Consider the following 21,403-nt stretch of genomic DNA (forward strand, 5'->3'; position numbering starts at 1 on the left):
GTGACGTCAGACACTCGTCACGCAGCACCTTGACGCTCGAATTCACGGCAAGTGTGCGGCTCTCAAGGGACGTGAAAACCCACGTGGACGAGGAGGTGGTGGCGTCACAGCTTGGAATTCCACTTTCACTCCGCTGCGGAGCGTCAAATAAAGAATCTGGCACTTCAGAGTTTTGCCTCGTCGAGATGGACGTTGCCAATTAGATGCGTCATCATTTACTTCACAAGGAGCACACAGCAGCCGCTATATTATGCATGAAGATGGTATCTTCATATAGTTAAGGCTAACCGGCCATTGACCTTCTTCTTCTGTGCTAGATGCACACGCATTGCCCGAACTCTTACGGGACTCGGTAAGATTGTGTGCCGCGAGTAATGAGTGTAATGGGCAGGGGCGCTACGAATGTAGTGTGTGGACATTAAGATGGGAATGTGCGTCTCACGGGGAGCATGCAAAGGATAAATCCCCTGCAGTCGCTCTATCCTCTGTGCCCTGGCCAACTTATTAATAAACTTTTAAAATCTATTCTCTCATTAATTTGTTTTTTCAAGTTCAGTGCCAACTTTTTTATCCTACATATTAACCAATCCCCTGTAAGCAGGAGATCCTGGTTTCGAGTCCCAGTCGAGGCATACATTTTCAATTGTCTCTGTTGATGTATATCAACGCCTGTCGACAGCTTAGGGTGAATTATCATTTCACGCTATATTATATGGCGTTAAACATCGTATTTGCTGTGTCTTCTTTCTCACGGAGTACGTAGTATGTATAGAGCTGTTTCAAAGCATCAGCAAATTGTGGATTTGTCCTTTAAGCTACGATTTGTTATAATATAATGACTGGTAACTACATATGGGTAAGGTGAAGTCATGCTTCAGTTGATCTTTTTAACGTTATAGCTTGTGTGTTACGAAAGTATACCGTTTCAATGGTACAGCACGCTGATGATCAGTCAAAATCGCGTCGTTTTGGTACAATTTGCCTATTAAATTTCAAATAACGACATCTGTTGATACGGGTATTACACAGTGTAGGCCATACAGGGAGAATCGGTTGCAGTTCGAAGCTGCAGTTCATGAGCTGTGAAGAAAGAGGAAACAGGTTCGCATCGACCACCTTCTAATTTTTTGGTTCAAATGGCTCTGAACACTATGCGACTTAACTTCTGAGGTCACCAGTCGCCTAGAACTTAGAACTAATTATACCTAACTAACCTAAGGACATCACACACATCCATGCCCGAGGTAGAATTCGAACCTGCGACCGTAGCGTTCGCTCGGCTCCAGACTGTAGCGCCTAGAACCGCACGGCCACTCCGGCCGGCTCTAATTTTTTCTCACCTTTTGTTTTCTGAACGATTCTGGGTCTTTATTATTCATTAAATAGAAGTATTATCTCAAAAGTTGATGTTATTTATTAAAAATAATGTATTTGCTGCAATTATTGTTGCAAATGCCGACGGCTGGACTGGAAAGTTTCCCCAGTGGATAGAAATCTTAACACGACTGCCAGTCTCTCTCTGAAAGCAAACACAAGTTACACTCTGGAAGTTATTGCTACCATGAAACTTTATATACACTGAAGCGCCAAGGAAACTGGTACAGGAATGCGTATTCAAATACGGAGATATGTGAACAGGCAGAAGACATTCTCGAAAGTCTGGGAATCACTGGGACCGATAGCTTGCCAGTATCAGCGTCGATAAGAGGCAGAAATCGGCGAGGAGGTTGATTCATCCATGAACTGTCTCCACACACAGTTTAAGTTTATACGGAACGGTCAGTGCGCGACTCCTACTCGCTCCTGGCCAACTTATTAATAAAATTTTAAAATCTATTCTCTCATTAATTTGTTTTTTCAAGTTCAGTGCCAACCCTTTTATCCTACATACTAACCAATTTCAGTGAAACTTTTTCATGATGTGTCTTGAGGTTTTTGCATGCTTCTGTGCACTAATATTATCGAAACTGTAGTTTGTCTCTTTTATTATCACATTTATGTGCCAACAATAAAAGAAAATTTAAGTTCAAGAACTTGAAAAAACTAATCATCATCATCATTTACGACTGATTATGTCTTTCAGCGTTCAGTCTGGAGCATAGTCCCCCTTATAAAATTCCTCCATGATCCCCTATTCAGTGCTAACATTGGTGCCTCTTCTGATGTTATGCCTATTACTTCAAAATCATTCTTAACCGAATCCAGGTACCTTCTCCTTGGTCTGCCCCGACTCTTCCTACCCTCTACTGCTGAACCCATGAGTCTCTTGGGTAACCTTGCTTCTCCCATGCGTGTAACATGACCCCACCATCTAAGCCTGTTCGCCCTGACTGCTACATCTATAGAGTACATTCCCAGCTTTTCTTTGATTTCCTCATTGTGGACACCCTCCTGCCATTGTTCCCATCTACTAGTACCTGCAATCATCCTAGCTACTTTCATATCCGTAACCTCAACCTTGTTGATGAGGTAACCTGAATCCACCCAGCTTTCGCACACATACAACAAAGTTGGTCGAAAGATTGAACGGTGGACAGATAACTTAGTCTTAGTACTGACTTCCTTCTTGCAGAAGGGAGTAGATCGTAGCTGAGCGCTCATTGCATTAGCTTTAATACACCTCGCTTCCAGTTCTTTCACTATGTTGCTATCCTCTGAGAATATGCGTCCTAAGTACTTGAAACCGTCCACCTGTTCTTTGTTCCTCCTATTTGGCACTTAATCCGTTTATATCTCTTTCCCACTGACATTACTTTCGGTTTGGAGATGCTAATCTTCATACCATAGTCCTTACATTTCTGATCTAGCTCTGAAATATTACTTTTCAAACTACCAGTGGAATCTGCCATCACAACTAAGTCATCCGCATATGCGACACTGCTTCTTTTGTGTTCACATATCTTAATCTCACCCAGCCAGTTTTCAACATATGATCCACAAATAATATGAACAGCAGTGGAGACAGGTTGCAGCCTTGTCTTACCCCTGAAACTACTCTGAACCATGAACTCAGTTTACCGTCGACTCTGACTGCTGCCTGACTATCTATGTAAAGACGTTTAATTGCTTGCAAAAGTTTGCCTCCTATTCCATAATCTCGTAGAACAGACAATAACTTCCTCCTAGGAACCCGGTCATATGCCTTTTCTAGACCTATAAAGGATAGATACAATTCCCTGTTCCACTCGTAACACTTCTCCATTATTTGCAGTAAGCTAAAGATCTGGTCCTGACAACCTCTAAGAGGCCTAAACCCACACTGATTTTCATCCAGTTTGTCCTCAACTAATACTCGCACTTTCCTTCCAACAATACCCGAGAAGATTTTACCCACAACGCTGATTAAAGAGATACCTCTGTAGTTGTTACAATCTTTTCTGTTTCCATGTTTAAAGATTAGTGTGATTACTGCTTTCGTCGAGTCTGATGGAACCTGTCCCGACTCCCACGCCATTTCAATTATCCTGTGTAGCCACTTAAGACCTGACATTCCACTGTATTTGATGAGTTCCGACTTAATTTCATCCACCCCAGCCGCTTTATTGCACTGCAATCTATTGACCATTTTCTCCACTTCCTCAAATGTGATCCTATTTCCATCATCATTCCTATCCCATTCTACCTCGAAATCTGAAACATTACTGATCGTATGTTCACCTACATTGAGCAACTCTTCAAAATATTCCCTCCACCTGCCCAAGGCATCAACAGGATTCACCGGCAGTTTTCCTGACCTGTCCAAAATACTTGTCATTTCCTTCTTACCTCCCTTTCGAAGACTGCTAATTACACTTCAGAATGGTTTTCCAGCAGCTTGATCCAGTCTCCAACCTGTTTGCAAAGTCTTCCCAAGATTGCTTCTTGAATGCTGCAATTATCTGTTTGGCTTTGTTTCTTTCTTCAACATAACTTTCTCTGTCTACCTGAGTTCTAGTATGTAGCCATTTTTGATACGCCTTCTTTTTCGTTTTACAGGTTGCCTTGACTGTGTCATTCCACCAAGCTGTTTGCTTCATCCTATCTTTACACACTACTGTTCCAAGACATTCTTTAGCCACTTCTAGTACTGTGTCCCTGTACCTTGTCCATTCTTTTTCCAATGACTGTAATTGCCTACATTCAACTAACTGGTACCTTTCTGAGATCACTGTTATGTACTTGTGCCTGATTTCCTTATCCTGAAGTTTCTCCACTCTTATCCTCCTACATATGGACCTGACCTCGTGCACTTTCGGCCTCACAATACCAATTTCACTGCAGATTAAATAGTGATCAGTTCATCAAAGAATCCCCTGAATACACGTGTGTCCCTCACAGCCTTCCTAAATTCCTGATCTGTTATTATATAGTCAATGACAGATCTGGTTCCCCTGCCTTCCCAACATTTTCATCTATCCCCGTTGACTTATATCGACGTCAGTATGTAGCTAAGGGTGTACATTTCATTGTAATTTCATTCTAACGAGCTGCCTGGTCACCGATGGTATCTGTTCTTTCGGACATGTCCGGAAAAACACATACCGTCTTAGTATATATATAGGTTATTTGTAATTGTAATCCCTAAGTATTTAGTTGAATTTACAGCCCTCAGATTTGTGTGACTTATCGCGTAATCGACGTATTGGCTCAATTCTCTTCTTGGCGTCGTTCAATTTTACATACAGTAGCCGAACATGTCGCAGCTATGCCGTAAGCCGTTTGCAGTCTTCATCCGAGGCACTTTTGTGCAAAGCTTCTCCTGCTCCACAAGGGTGTTGCCTCAACCGCTGCTGCCTACGGACTGTGTCACTTAACTTCCGTAGTGCTCAGAGCCATTTGATCCATTTGAACTTACTTCCCGTACTTGCTCTACTTAGCGCGCCAATTCCCCCTTGCCACCTTTTCCACTCCCCAGAGCCACTCTCGTTTCAAACAAAAGCACACTGGCTTTTACGTAACACCTATTTCTTACCTTGTTCTTAAGCGTGACCGTTTCTTACAATTGTCAAATTTACGTCAAAATGAATAGTTTACACACACACAAATATTTTATATAATGTCATCAGGAAATTATTTAACTTAATAAATAATTTACATAGTTTTTTTTTTACGTACAGTACTCTCATACAATGCAAAGTAGTTCAATCTCCAGTATAGCACACTTTACTTTAAATACAGGGTGAAAAGTATTTAAACCGACAAACTCTGGGAGGTTGTAGGGGACATCAAAACAAATATTTTCCCTAATGTCATTTTTTTCCTATGAGGAGTATTTAAACCGGTGGAGGCCGTATTACGCTCTTGTTAAAGGCCATATTACGATCTTCAGTTGTTAAAGGGCGTATTACGCTCTTCAGTTGTAGGCAACTGCTTGCTGTCCACCAGTGCAGTAGTGCATTGTCTCTGTTTGCTAATGGAGCGATACACCTGGAGTGAGTACACCGATATGGTTGGTGCGTACTACGTAGCGCACCACAACAGACGAGCTGCACAGCCGGTTTATCAGCAACAATATCCTAATCGCCGTATCCCGCAACATGCGACCTTTGCTGCTGTGTACCAACGTCTGAGTGAGACCGGGTCATTTAGCAGATTACCTGGACAGGGACGCCGTCGCACGGTAAGAACGTTGCAATTTGAGGAAGGTGTCTTGCAGCATGTGGAGCGGGATCCTTCAATCAGCACTCGTGCAAGTGCATGTAACGTGGGGACGAATCAGACGAATGTAAGAACAGTCCTTCGAGAGCAATTGTTACGTCCATTTCATTTACAGCGTGTCCACAACCTGGAATCAGTTGATTATCCACCCAGAGCACAGTTTTCGCAGTGGCACCTGGAACAGTGTGAAATGCATCCTATATTTCCATCCTCTGTGTTTTTTACCGATGAAGCAACGTTCGGGCGTGATGGAGTCTTCAACATGCACAATTCGCATGTTTGGAGTGAGGATAACCCACATGCCACAGTTACTAGCGCTCATCAAGTGCGGTTCTTCGTTAATGTGTGGGTCGGTGTTGTTGGGGACTGTTTAACTGGGCCGTATCTGCTACCTAGGCCATTAAATGGCGGGCACTATTACAATTTTCTCACCAGAGCATTGGCAGAATTGCTGGAAAACGTCCCGCCGGCACATTTCAGTCGTCGTGTGCGTCGATTCCTGGACCGACGGTTCCCACAGACGTGGATTGGCAGAGGTGATCCTGTACCATGGCCTGTTCGATCCCCAGGTATGTCCCCTCTGGACTTTTTTGTTGGTTTGATTAATTTGTCGCCAGAGAAATCTTCCTCTACCGGTTTAAATACTACTCATAGGAAAAAATGACATTAGGGAAAGATATTTCTATTGATGTCCCCTGCAACCTCCGAGAGTTTGTCGGTTTAAATACTTTCCACCCTGTATACAGTAAATACAGCACCATTTTAAAGCAAAAAAATTATAAAAATTTAAATGAACCATAAACAAATAGTTCTATAGGCTGACACAAATAATACCGCAACACCAAAAAATAATTAATCTAGAGTAATGAAATTTCGAGAATACATTTGTCTAGATGACATATTTAAGTGATTAACATTGTGAGATCACAGGTTAATGGAAGTGTGACATTAGCAAGCGCAAATGTGAAATACTGGTACATTAATAAGCGCTGTAGCCGGCAGAATGTTGAATGCAAGCACGCGAACGTGCCGGATGTCACTTTGTGGGATGGAGTTCCATGTCCGTAACAATTGGTCGGTCAATGCAGCGACGGTTAATGTTTGTTGTGTAGAGACTGGCAAACTGAAACACGTAACTGTTTCGAAACAAATGAAACAGTACAATGTAATGTTTCGATGCGCAGTTTCGAAACAGTCAGTTTGTGTTTTGTAATCTAATAAACCTACACAGTTTGTCATCCTGAATGTCTACTGTATAAGTATGTCCATATAAACATAAATGAGGTGCGAGAGCGCTAATCATATCGCAGAAAGTGTGAAACTTTCACTTAGGCGCCTTGGCAGTTTCGTATTTCCTGCAGCAAATGCGCTGCTTTCGTGTCGTGTGACTTTCATACTTTTCAATTGGCTGAGGACAGCCATAGCTGAAGACGAACGGAACTGGAAGTGGGAGCAAACTGCAGAAACTACGGATATGCTACTGGGATTCCCACATTCCGTTAGTATGGGTAATATACCCATCCTGCTAATTTCCATGCACACAAAGGGAATCATTGTGGATAATAGGCACATTGACTATAGACTCACAAATAATTCGAATAAATAACAAAATATAACAGAAAAATTTTTGTCTTTTAAGGTGTTTCGAACCGTTACTATAAATTCACACCCTTCCCGTTCACCATTACACTATCAGTGATACGTCAAACAGATTGCTTGAAATTATACCTACATCAAATTTATGTATATGTCTAATAACTGTCACTTTACGCTTTTTTTTAATTCAAAATGTTGTAGGCTTACTTGCGTTTCTTAATATGATTACGGTACATGACCAGAGAAACGTATGTTGTAAAAAAATGTAATTTAACTGAATGATTTTCACATATTTATTATTTTGAATGTGAATAGTATGCGTTGTTTTATTGTTTGGTTAGTGTTTATAAAGCAGATGTTACGCCATTTCGGAACAGGACAGTCAGCTAGAAACGAAGCTTTATTTTCGGATATCTTAAGCTTCATGCTATTGCTTGTCAAAAAGATTTCGACACTCTTGAAAGTGTTTCACGAAGTGGTATGTCGTGTTTCAGTACCTATGCCGAGCCCGAATCTCGTCCGACACAGCGCGGAATGAAACATCACTGTTTCGATACAATTAGTCCGTTCCGAGCAGAGGTGGACTGAAACAGCCTTATTTTGAAACAACGATACAGTTTCTGTGTGTGGCTCGAGATCGAATCTGGTCCGGTTACCCGAGACAGGGGCGGAATGAAACACCACTGTTTCGAAACAGCGAACCACAGCCGTTCCGAAACACTGAAACAGTTCCACGTACCGGTACACTGTATCGAAACACAGAAACAGTGGCCAAGTCTATCGTTGTGGATGACGGTGGAGTTGTCGTCCTTCAGTGCCCCACAATTGCACGCCTGACCGAGCAGGTCTAGGCCAAATGTCGGCACTTTTTAGAGCCTGGTGGGTTGCAACAGCGGTATGTGGGCGAGATTTATCCTGATTTTAATGTGCTGCTGGGTGACTGGCTCACCCAGGCTTTAGGTAAGAGGTCCGCCAGTCACGATTACCTACTTGTTTCACTTCGATTTCTGTTCTCTTTTCCTTGTGTTTCCTTTCCTTTTTTAGTGCGTTTCCTCTCCTCTTGTTTTGCCTCTGTATATGAGGATTTGTAACTGCGTCAGGTCTGTGTCTTTTAGCCGTTCTCCTTGTTCGCTGTCCGTCTTCGTCCCTGCACTGCATGTGTTCCTGTTTCTATGCGTTTGGGCGTTTATGACCACGCTGTTTAGCGACCGAAAACCTCAAACCACACACACACACACCTGTCGCGGAACACCCCGTGGAATGTTGTTCATGAATGGCAACACAACATGTCGAACCTCACATTTGCAAACAGGATGTGTGGGATAACCACGAGAGTGTGCCAGCTGTCATACAGATCGCATTCCAGACCATGACTCCAGGTGTAGGTCGAGAGTGTCTAGCAAACAGACAGCTTGGTTCCTGGCCCTCAGCTGGACTCCTACCAACCGACAAACGGCCTTCACTGCCACGGCGGAAGAACCGGCTTTCATCAGAAAACGCAAGAGACCACCTCCCTGTCCTCCAACGAGTTCTCTTTTGACACCACTGAAGTCGCAAATGGCGGTGGTTTGGGGTCAGTGCAAAGGACGCTACAGGGTGTCTGACTCGGAGCTTTCCTTCATGTACCGATATGTAACACTTCATTGTGTCCCTGTGGTGCCAACTGCCGCTCAAATTGCTGCTGCAGATCCAATAAGATGCGTCAGAGCCATACGCCGAACACGATGGCCTTCCTCTCGGCTGTACCACGTGGCCTCCCGGAAGATCTGCAGCGGATAGGCACTTGGTGCAGGGAGTGGCAACTGACCCTTGTTGTTGTTGTTGTGGTCTTCAGTCCTGAGACTGGTTTGATGCAGCTATCCATGCTACTCTATCCTGTGCAAGCTTCTTCATCTCCCAGTACCTACTGCAACCTACATCCTTCTGCGTCTGTTTAGTGTATTCATCTCATGGTCTCCCTCTACGATTTTTACCCTCCACGCTGCCCTCCAATACTAAATTGGTGATCCCTTGATGCCTCAGAACATATCCTACCGACCGATCCCTTCTTCTAGTCAAGTTGTACCACAAACTTCTCCCCAATCCTATTCAATACCTCCTCATTAGTTATATGATCTACCCATCTAATCTTCAGCATTCTTCTGTAGCACCACATTTCGAAAGCTTCTATTCTCTTCTTGTCCAAACTATTTATCGTCCATGTTTCACTTCCATACAAATAGTTTCAGAAACGACTTCCTGACACTTAAATCTATACTCGATGTTAACAAATTTCTCTTCTTCAGAAACGCTTTCCTTGCCATTGCCAGTCTACATTTTTTATCCTCTCTACTTCGACCATCATCAGTTATTTTGCTCCCCAAATAGCAAAACTCCTTTACTACTTTAGGTGTCTCGTTTCCTAATCTAATTCCCTCAGCATCACCCGACTTAATTCGACTACATTCCATTATCGTCGTTTTGCTTTTGTTGATGTTCATCTTATATCCTCCTTTCAAGACACTGTCCATTCCGTTCAACTGCTCGTCCAAGTCCTTTGCTGTCTCTGACAGAATTACAATGTAATCGGCGAACCTCAAAAGTTTTTATTTCTTCTCTATGGATTTTAATACCTACTCCGAATTTTTCTTTTGTTTCCTTCACTGCTTGCCCAATATACAGATTGAATAACATCGGGAAGAGGCTACAACCCTGTCTCACTCCCTTCCCATCCACTGCTTCCCTTTCATGCCCCTCGACCCTTATAACTGCCATCTTGTTTCTGTACAAATTGTAAATATCCTTTCGCTCCCCGTATTTTACCCCTACCAGCTTCAGAATTTGAAAGAGAGTATTCCAGTCAACATTGTCAAAAGCTTTCTGTAGGTCTACAAATCCTAGAAACGTAGGTTTGCCTTTCCTTAATCTAGCTTCTAAGATAAGACGACCTTAACATAGACGTAATGTATTGCGAATACATAGAAATAAGGATCCTTTAGAGTATTATTATATGATTATATGATAGCAGAACAAACACTGGTAGCAGTTACTTCTGTAAAATATGTGGGAGTACGCGTACGGAACGATTTGAAGTGGAATGATCATATAAATTAATTGTTGGTAAGGCGGGGGCCAGGTTGAGATTCATTGGGAGAGTCCTTAGAAAATGTAGTCCATCAACAAAGGAGGTGGCTTACACAGCACTCGTTCGACCTATACTTGAGTATTGCTCATCAGTGTGGGATCCGTACCAGGTCGGGTTGACAGAGGAGATAGAGAAGATCCAAAGAAGAGCGGCGCGTTTCGTCACAGGGTTATGTGGTAAGCGTGATAGCGTTACGGAGATGTTTAGCAAACTCAAGTGGCAGACTCTGCAAGAGAGGCGCTCTGCATCGCGGTGTAGCTTGCTGTCCAGGTTTCGAGAGGGTGCGTTTCTGGATGAGGTATCGAAGATATAGCTCCCCCGTACTTATATCTCCCGAGGAGATCACGAACGAAAAATTAGAGAGATTCGAGCGCGCACGGAGGCTTTCCGGAGGTCGTTCTTTCCGCGAACCATACGCGACTGGAACAGGAAAGGGAGGTAATGACAGTGGCACGTAAAGTGCCCTCCGCCACACACCGTCGGGTGGCTTGCGGAGTATAAATGTAGATGCAGCCGAGTCTTCTTGCGACCGTACATTCTCGTGATCACCGCTGCCAGCATTCGTCTACAGTGGCTACACTCCTGCCTAGTCTTTCTGCAGTATCGCAGAAGGAACACTCAGCTTCTCGTAGCCCTATTACACGACCTCTTTCGAACTCAATGTGGTTTTAGTAATGGCGTCATTGTCGCTTTAAAGGCATTCTTGACTAACATCAGCTCACCACGTCTAATCTCGCGAACGTTAGAGCGTTTATTTAAAAGAAACCTGATTTGCATCTTCATGGTGGCGCTATTACGGGACTGGCACAAAATTTGAATAGACATAAACCAGGTGTAAAAGCAAGCCTATCGCCTCTCCTTTATGACGCCCAGCTCCTTCTTGGCGTTGCGATTTTCTCCGTTAGTGTACTTAAATGCAGTTCTGAACACGAGACATCATCAATAAAGTTTATAAATGAATTACATGCCAGTTTTCTACTATTTATTATGTTGTATTACAGCAGGCGTAATTAATTTAAAGTTCCTTGCTACAAATAACTTCCTCATTTGAAGATGATCGTTTCTGTTATACGCGTTCACGTATCTGCGTTACTTCCGCGTCAAAATTTATACAATAGCAGAAGATCGATAAACGTCGCCACGCCCGCAAGTTGCCAGTACTGGAAGGCAAGCGGTTAAACATACCTGTCACATAAATACTTGTTTTGTAAATAAAACTGCCTTTTCCTGCTGCTAGTTACTTTATTTTATTTACGCGTTTCGCCTTCTCCTGTTCTAAGGCATCCTCAGTGGGATATATAACGATACAATTTTGTTAGTTATAGATTATCAAACAGTTCACTTCGCGATTTTTTGTAAAAAAAAAAAGTAATTACTTACGATTTGCTGATCAGCGTTTCCTCACATCTGGTCTGGAGGTCGCACTACCACTTTTATCATTGCCATATAATCACATCTTTGTGCTCTCGCCTTCCACACATTGTTACCATGTTTCTCACTGTTTTTTGTGGTGGACTATTGTTCTTCTGTCATTTGATACAACTATTTCGTCGTACACTTCTTTTCACAGCGTAAATATTGCGACTCCATTACGTGTTTCATCTTCTTTGGTATGTTTACCTATCCGCTGCCAACATAACGAAGTATATGTTCGATACTAACTTCTATTTATGATGTTTATACCGTGTGTGTGTATGAGTGAGAGAGAGAGGGGGATAGAGCGGATATTTTTTATCTTGGGGGGGGGGGGGGATGGCGGGTGTACTAGCTGTGTTAGTGAGTGGCTGAAAACTTTGGTTACAGCTGTTTTGACTTTTTGTTTCAATATTCTGTGGAGGGGCTCATGGATGAGTGAGTGTGAAGATGTTGGGTTCTTTTATTATTACATTCGACAGTATTATTATATTAATACTTTTTGTGAACGTTATTGTATTATCCTATCTATTAGTGTAAATAATGAATTGCTTGGCAAGTGTACTTGGTCATTCAACAGGATTTCCCCCTCTGCTTTGGTTTTATGTATGTGGTAATTTTCTTGCATGGTCAGGAGGTGTTTTTTATTGTTGATTCTAATTTTTTCATGTCATCTTCTCTAGTGGTTGGTTTGTGGTCAAATCGCGAAGTGAACTGTTTGATAATCCATAACTAACAAAATTGTATCGTTATATATCCCACTGATGATGCCTTAGAACAGGAGAAGGCGAAACGCGTATGGGATAAATAAAGTAACCAGCAGCAGGAAAAGGCAGTTTTATTTACAAAACAAGTATTTATATGCTTGCTGCGGAGGATGGCCACACAAACAAACTTGTACCTCTCACATTCTCTAGCCCCACAGTGGCTACATTAATTAAGCGTAGTTGACCATCAATAATGAAAAGTGCGAATTCGTCCACTTGAGTGCTGAGAGGTATCCTTTAAATTTCGGTTGCACGATAAATCACACAAATCGAAAGCCTGTCAGTTCAACTAACTACCTGGGTTAACAATTACGAACAACTTAAACGCCGGCCGGAGTGGCCGTGCGGTTCTAGGCGCTACAGTCTGGAACCGAGCGACCGCTACGGTCGCAGGTTCGAATGCTGCCTCGGGCATGGATGTGTGTGATGTCCTTAGGTTAGTTAGGTTTAATTAGTTCTAAGTTCTAGGCGACTGATGACCTCAGAAGTTAAGTCGCATAGTGCTCAGAGCCATTTGAACCAGCAACTTAAACTAGTACGATCACAAAGATAAATTTACGGGGAGTGTGAACCAAAGACTGCCTTTTATTGCCAGAACACCAAGAAGATGCAACAAATCCACTAGAGAAACTGCTAAACTACGCTTGTCCATCCTCCGCTAGAGTATTGTTCTGCGTAGTGGGATCCATACCTGAAAGGATTGCGTGAGGACATCGAAGTTGAGAAGTCATATCGTATTGTATAATGCCGAAGTAGAGGAGAGGGTGTCACGCATATGATAAGCAAGGTGAGGTGTTCATTGAGGTGAAATTTCAGTTATCAGCTATCTCCTCGCATTACGAAAGTATTTTGTTGACACACACCTACAAAGCGTGTTATAATCACCGTAATAAAATAAGAGAAACCAGAGCTCGCACAGACACATTTAAGCGTTGCTTTTTCTCGCGCGCTGCTGGTGAGTGTAAAGGTAGAGAAATAGTGCGAAATTGGTTCCAAGAACCGTCTGTCAAGTACTTAAGCGTAAATAGCAGAGCAAGCATGTCGATGTAGATGGAGAATACTCAAATGTTCAAATGTGTGTGGAATCTTAAAGGACCAAACTGCTGAGGTCATCGCTCCCTAAGCCTACACACTACTTAACCTAACTTACGCTAAGGACAACATACACACCCATGCCCGAGGGAGGACTCGAACCTCCAACAGGAGCGGCCCCCCGGACCGTGGCAAGGCGCCCTAGACCGCGCGGGAAGAATACTCGTAAGCTGTCTAATTTAAACGTGATGTATTCAGTCTCGGATGTGAAAGATGTCGACCTGACAGTATTTGGTTTTAAGTAGAATGTCCTGAGCAAACTGTTTATTCTGACGTTACGTTCTGCACCACACTGTGTTATCAATTTGCAGCACATGCGTTTTGAGTGAATGTTCTTTTTGTGGTTGATTTGACATAAACGGTTCTGATTGGGCGTTTGTTTTTAGGTACACCGAGACGCAGTTGGTCACCTTCAGGCGATCTGTACGGCTCGGCGGTCTTGTTAAATGGATCACGGGGAAACGTCCGCAGGTAAGGCAGAATTAAGCCTACCTATATATTTGGGTTCGAGTCCCGGCCTTGGTTCAAATTTTCTCTTGCTGCTTCTGTCTATTTACACAAAATCAACGTATTTTCCACAACGTTTACAGTGAGTGGAGGGGTTCGTTACCACCACCATCTAAACCTGAAAATATGAATTTGATCATACAATGTAAGCTTTCACGGCCGGTATTGTCTTCACTTAAAACTTCCGGGCTGATGGGCCGTGGTCGAAGTATAAAACTCTCCCCTGACGTTTCGTCTCCGACTGCGGGAGACATCCTCGGAGGTACAGCGGCGAACTGCGAAGAGAACTCGAGGAAGCGCTGATTATATAGGCAGAACAGAGGGCGCCACTGTCGGTCACGTGGCGTCGGCTAAGAGATTGTCTCTGGTAATGCCAACATTCTCGATTGAAAGTAATCGATCGTCACGCTTGCGGTGCAACGCTGACATCCAAATTTTATCTAGTTTAACACCTTCGTCTTTCCTCTTAAAATTATTATGATGTTTATCAATCTAGATAGCCTCTCTATATAAGCGTGGATCATAATGTAAGGTTTTTGATATGACGCTCGTCTCGCTGAATTTTATTTCATGATCACATTCCTGGTAAACATGTTCCGCTACGGCCGATTTATCAGTGTGACCCAGGCGGCTTACCCAAAGTTCATAAACCTGCGATTCCGTTGAGGCCAATTGTCAGCGCTATAGGCGGAACAACACACGAGTTAGATAGACACTTTGCCTCATTGCTGCAACCTTATGTCGGTAGGACGGACAGTCATATTAAAAATTCAGCTCATTTCATTGACAAGTTAAAGGAAACGAGCGTGCGCCCGGATGATATCCTCGTCAGTTTTGACGTTGTGTCGTTATTTACCACGATTTCGGTAAACGAAGCTATCTTATGCATCGCGGATATTTTTCCTACCGAAATTGTGGCATTATTCCGACACTGCCTCACCACAACCTACTTTCAATACAATAATAACTTTTATGAACAGATTGATGGGGTGGCTATGGGTAGTCCTCTTAGTCCTGCTGTGGCTAACTTATTTATGGAGACTTTTGAACAACGGGCGTTGCAGACTGCCAGTAAGAGACCAGCCAGATGGTATCGCTATGTCGATGACACGTTCGTAGTACGGACACACGGAGCAGAGGAGTTGGATGCCTTCCTGATGCATTTAAACAGCATTTATCCGAAAATCCAATTCACTATGGAGACGGAAAGGAATGGGAAATTGCATTTCCTGGATGTGTCTGTGATTAAACGACAGGACGGAACGTTGGGCCATAAGGTGTATAGAAAGGCCACTCATACTGATTGTTATCTACATAAAGATTCAAACCACCACCCTAGACAAAAAAGAGGTGTAATTTAAACCGTGGTAGACAGGGCGTGCAAAATTTGTGAACCTGTTTATTTAAAAGATGAGATTGTACATCTGTGGTCAACTTTCGTGAAGAATGACTATTCTAGCAAGGACATAGATCGAGCACTTCGCTCTAGGCAGAGAATCAGGAGTAACGACGAACAACAGTCGCCCAAGGGCAAAGTTTTTCTTCCGTTCATTAGTAAGGTCACAGATCGCATTGGGAAAGTTTTAAAGAAGTATGGAGAGGAAACTATTTCCAGACCCACCAGGAAAATAAAAGAATTTTTAAGATCGCCAAAAGATGCACGACACCCTTTGACTACACCGGGGGTATATAAAATCCCTTGTAGTTGTGGACTGGTTTATATCGGCACCATTTCAAAAACCTTCCATTATTATGCGCACTTGTATAGAGAGGCTATCGAGATTGATAAACACCGTAATAATTTTAACAGGAAAGACGAAGGTGTTAAACTGGATAAAATTTGGATGTCAGCGTTGCATCGCAAGCGTGACGATCGATTACTTTCAATCGAGAATGTTGGCATTACCAGAGACAATCTCATAGCCGGAGCCACGTGATCGACAGTGGCGCCCTCTGTACTGTCTATATAATCAGCGCTTCCTCGAGTTCTCTTTGCAGTTCGCCGCTTTACCTCCGAGGATGTCTTCCGCAATCGGAGACGAAACGTCAGGAGAGAGTTTTATACTTCGACCACGGCCTATCAACCCGGAAGTTTTAAGTGAAGATGAATATGACCGTTGTTGCGAAAAGTACATTTACTACTAAGAATTAAATTTTTGGATTAAGTTATACTAAGAATTTAAAACAGTTACGGAATCTGATTATCATTAAAACAAGAACTTTTTTTTCAAAATTTGAAAGTGCGAAGTACCAGACAATACTTTCAAAAGGTGGTTACAAAGTAACTGCCCCCCCCCCTTCTCCCTTGATACTACGCGAACGTTAAGCCCATCAGTGGGTACTTGAGCCTTCCAAACTTAAAACCGAGACACTTCTATACCGCCCACGCTCCACTTTTACATCTACGTCTACGTACATACTCCGCAAGTCTTCGTACGGTGCGTGGCAGTTGGTACCCTGTACCACAACTACTCGTTTCCTTTTCTGGTCCACTCGCAGATAGGACGACGGAAAAACGACTGCCTATATGCCTACGTATGAGCCCTAATTTCTCGTGCCTCATCTTCGTGGTCGCTGGGCGAAATGTTTGTTGGTGGCAGTAGGATTGTTCTGCAGTCAGCTTCAAATTCCGGCTCTCTAAACTTTATCAGTAGTGTTCTTCGAAATGAATGTCTTCTTCCCTCCAGGTATTCGCATATCCGTAATACTCTCATACTTATCGAACCTACCGGTAACAAGTCTAGCAGCCCCCCTCGGAATTGCCTCGATGTCTTCCTTCAATCCGACCTGGTGCGGATCCAAAACACTCGAGGAATGCTCAACAACAGGTCACACCAGCGTACTATATGCGGGCTCCTTTACAGATGAATCGCACTTTCCTGAATTCCCCCAATAAACCGGCGTCGGCCACTCCCTATCACAATCCTCACATGCTCATTCCATTTCATATCGCTTCGCAGTGTTACGCCGAGATATTCAAACGACGTGACTGTGTCATGTAGGACACTACTAATGCTGTACCCGAACATTACGGGTTCGTTTTTCCTACTCATCCGAATTAACTTACGTTTTTCTACATTAAGAACCAGCTGCCACTCATCACACTTACTAGAAATTTTGTCTAGGTCATCTTGTATCAACCTACAGTCTCTTATCTTCGACAACTTCCTGTACACTACAGCTCATCAGCGAATAACCACAGACCGCTGCCCATCCCTGAATGCCAGATCATTTATGTATATGGAAAATAGCATCGGTCCTACCAGACTTCCCTGAGGCACTCCTGGCGATACCCTTGTCTCTGATGAACACTCGCTGTCGAGGACAACACACTGGGTTCTACTACTTACGAAGTCTTCGAACGAGTCCCATATCTGGGATCCTATTCCAGTGGACGTACCTTCATTACCAGTCTGTACTGCGGTACTGTGTCGAATGGTTTTCGAAAATCTAGAAATATGGAATCTGCCTGTTGCCCGTCATCCATAGTTCTCAGTATATCATGGGTTTCGCAAGAGCGATGCTTTCTAAAACCACACTGATTCGTGGGCATAAACTTCTCAGTCTCAAGGAAACTTAATATATTCGAACTGATAAAATGTTCAAGGATTCTGCAGCAACTGAATAAGGGGATATTGGCCTGTAATTTAGCGGGTCCGTTCTTTTACCCTCCTTATATACTGCACTCGCCTGCGCTTTTTCCCATTCGTTTGGCACTTTGTGCAAAGCAAGAGTTTCACGATAAATGCAGGCTAGGTAAGAGTATTCCAGTGGTCTAGGGGTAGCGTCTTTGATTCACAATCAAAACGTCTTCGGTCCCGGCTTCGATCCCCGCCACTGCCTAAATTTTGTTAAATAATCAGCATTGGCGGCCGAAGACTCCCCGCATAAGAAGTCAGCCTCATTCTGCCAACGACCTTGTCAAAGAGCGCGGAGGAGCGGATAGAGGTTGTCCTAGGGGCGGGAAATTGCCCCTAAAGGCGGAAGAATCAGCAATGATCAACGACATGAGGATGCAGAAGGCAATGGAAACCACTGCATTAAAGACACGTAACGTGTATCCACAGGACATGTGGCCCGTAATTGAAGAAGTGTCATGATGATCTCTCCATTGGCAAAATATTCCGGAATAGTCCCCCACTCGGATCTCCGGGAGGGGACTGCCAAGGGGGAGGTTACCATGAGAAAAAGATTGAATAATCAACGAAAGGATAACGTTCTACGAGTCGGGGCGTTGAATGTCAGAAGCTTGAACGTGGGAGGGAAACTAGAAAATCTGAAAAGGGAAATGCAAAGGCTCAATCTAGATATAGTAGGGGTCAGTGAAGTGAAGTGGAAGGAAGACAAGGGTTTCTGGTCAGATGAGTATCGGATAATATCAACAGCAGCAGAAAATGGTATAACAGGTGTAGGATTCGTTATGAATAGGAAGGTAGGGCAGAGGGTGTGTTACTGTGAACAGTTCAGTGACCGGGGTGTTCTAATCAGAATCGACAGCAGACCAACACCGACAACGATAGTTCAGGTATACGTGCCGACGTCGCAAGCTAAAGATGAACAGATAGAGAAAGTGTATGAGGATATTGAAAGGGTAATGCAGTATGTAAAGGGGGGCGAAAATCTAATAGTCATGGGCGACTGGAATGCAGTTGTAGGGGAAGGAGTAGAAGAAAAGGTTACAGGAGAATATGGACTTGGGACAAGGAATGAAAGAGGAGAAAGACTAATTGAGTTCTGTAACAAGTTTCAGCTAGTAATAGCGAATATCCTGTTCAAGAATCACAAGAGGAGGAGGTATACTTGGAAAAGGCCGGGAGATACGGGAAGATTTCAATTAGATTACATTATGGTCAGACAGAGATTCCGAAATCAGATACTGGACTCTAAGGCGTACCCAGGAGCAGATATAGACTCAGATCACAATATAGTAGTGATGAAGAGTAGGCTGAAGTTCAATACATTAGTCAGGAAGAATCAATACGCAAAGAAGTGGGATACGGAAGTACTAAGGAATGACGAGATACGTTTGAAGTTCTCTAACGCTATAGATACAGCAATAAGGAATAGCGCAGTAGGCAATACAGTTGAAGAGGAATGGACATCTCTAAAAAGGGCCATCACAGAAGTTGGGAAGGAAAACATAGGTACAAAGAAGGTAGCTGCGAAGAAACCATGGGTAACAGAAGAAATACTTCAGTTGATTGATGAAAGGAGGAAGTACAAACATGTTCCGGGAAAATCAGGAATACAGAAATACAAGTCGGTGAGGAATGAAATAAATAGGAAGTGCAGGGAAGCTAAGACTAAATGGCTGCAGGAAAAATGTGAAGACATCGAAAAAGATATGATTGTCGGAAGGACAGACTCAGCATACAGGAAAGTTAAAACAACCTTTGGTGACATTAAAAGCAACGGTGGTAACATTAAGAGTGCAACGGGAATTCCACTGTTAAATGCAGAGGAGAGAGCAGATAGGTGGAAAGAATACATTGAAAGCCTCTATGAGGGTGAAGATTTGTCTGATGTGATAGAAGAAGAAACAGGAGTCGATTTAGAAGAGATAGGGGATCCATTATTAGAATCGGAATTTAAAAGAGCTTTGGAGGACTTACGGTCAAATAAGGCAGAAGGGATAGATAACATTCCATCAGAATTTCTAAAATCATTGGGGGAAGTGGCAACAAAACGACTATTCGCGTCGGTGTGTAGAATATATGAGTCTGGCGATATACCATCTCACTTTCGGAAAAGCATCATCCACACAATTACGAAGACGGCAAGAGCTGACAAGTGCGAGAATTATCGCACAATCAGCTTAACAGCTCATGCATCGCAGCTGCTTACAAGAATAATATACAGAAGAATGGAAAAGAAAATTGAGAATGCGCTAGGTGACGATCAGTTTGGCTTTAGGAAAAGTAGAGGGACGAGAGCGGCAACTCTGACGTTACGGCTAATAATGGAAGCAAGGCTAAAGAAAAATCAAGACACTTTCATAGGATTTGTCGACCTGGAGAAAGCGTTCGACAATATAAAATGGTGCAAGCTGTTCGAGATTCTGAAAAAAGTAGGGGTAAGCTATAGGGTGAGACGGGTCATATACAATATGTACAACAACCAAGAGGGAATAATAAGAGTGGACGATCAAGAACGAAGTGCTCGTATTAAGAAGGGTGTAAGACAAGGCTGTAGCCTTTTGCCCCTACTCTTCAATCTGTACATCGAGGAAGCAATGATGGAAGTAAAAGAAAGGTTCGGGAGTGGAATTAAAATACAAGGTGAAAGGATATCAATGATACGATTCGCTGATTACATTGCTATCCTGAGTGAAAGTGAAGAAGAATTAAATGATCTGCTGAACGGAATGAACAGTCTAATGAGTACACAGTATGGTTTGAGAGTAAATCGGAGAAAGACGAAGGTAATGAGAGGTAGTAGAAATGAGAACAGCGAGAAACTTAACATCAGGATTGATGGTCGCGAAGTCAATGAAGTTAAGAAATTCTGCTACCTATGCAGTGAAATAACCAATGACGGACGGAGCAAGGAGGACATCAAGAGCAGACTCGCTATGGCAAAAAAGTCATTTCTGGCCAAGAGAAGTCTACTAATATCAAATACCAGCCTTAATTTGAGGAGGAAATTTCTGAGTATGTACGTCTGGAGTACAGCATTGTATGGTAGTGAAACATGGACTGTGGGAAAACCGGAACAGAAGAGAATCGAAGCATTTGAGATGTGGTGCTACAGACAAATCTTGAAAATTAGGTGGACTGATAAGGTAATGAATGAGGAGGTTCTACTCAGAATCGGAGAGGAAAGGAATATGTGGAAAACACTGATAAGGAGAAGGGACAGGATGATAGGACATCTGCTAAGACATGAGGGAATGACTTCCATGGTACTAGAGGGAGCTGTAGAGGGCAAAGACTGTAGAGGAAGACAGAGATTGGAATACGTCAAGCAAATAACTGAGGACGTAGGTTGCAAGTGCTACTCTGAGATGAAGAGGTTAGCACAGGAAAGGAATTCGTGGCGGGCCGCATCAAACCAATCCGGACCTGGTGATTTATTTCCTTTCAAATCTTTCAGTTGTTTCTGTACGCCAAGGATGCTTGTTACTATGTCTTCTATACTGGAGACTTTCCGATGGTCAAATGGCGGTTTTTTTAATACAATTCTTCTGTGTGAACGATTTCTTGAACGTGAAATTTAAAACTTTGGGTTTCGTTTTGCTATCTTCAATTGCCAAACCAGACCTGTCAAC

At 43.1% G+C, this 21,403-nt stretch overlaps 1 protein-coding gene across 1 annotated transcript in view; it reads left to right on the plus strand.

Annotated features, from left to right (window-relative positions):
- LOC124716858 (fibrillin-1) overlaps positions 1-21,403 on the plus strand; it is a 117,635-nt gene that overhangs the window by 13,144 nt on the left and 83,088 nt on the right. Inside the window, exon 2 of the mRNA XM_047243411.1 lies at positions 14,016-14,100. Within this exon, the coding sequence (XP_047099367.1) occupies positions 14,016-14,100 (85 nt within the window). The remainder of the gene's footprint in view (positions 1-14,015; positions 14,101-21,403) is intronic.

This window comes from Schistocerca piceifrons, chromosome 9 (assembly GCF_021461385.2).
Source record: "Schistocerca piceifrons isolate TAMUIC-IGC-003096 chromosome 9, iqSchPice1.1, whole genome shotgun sequence".
NCBI lineage: Eukaryota > Metazoa > Arthropoda > Insecta > Orthoptera > Acrididae > Schistocerca > Schistocerca piceifrons.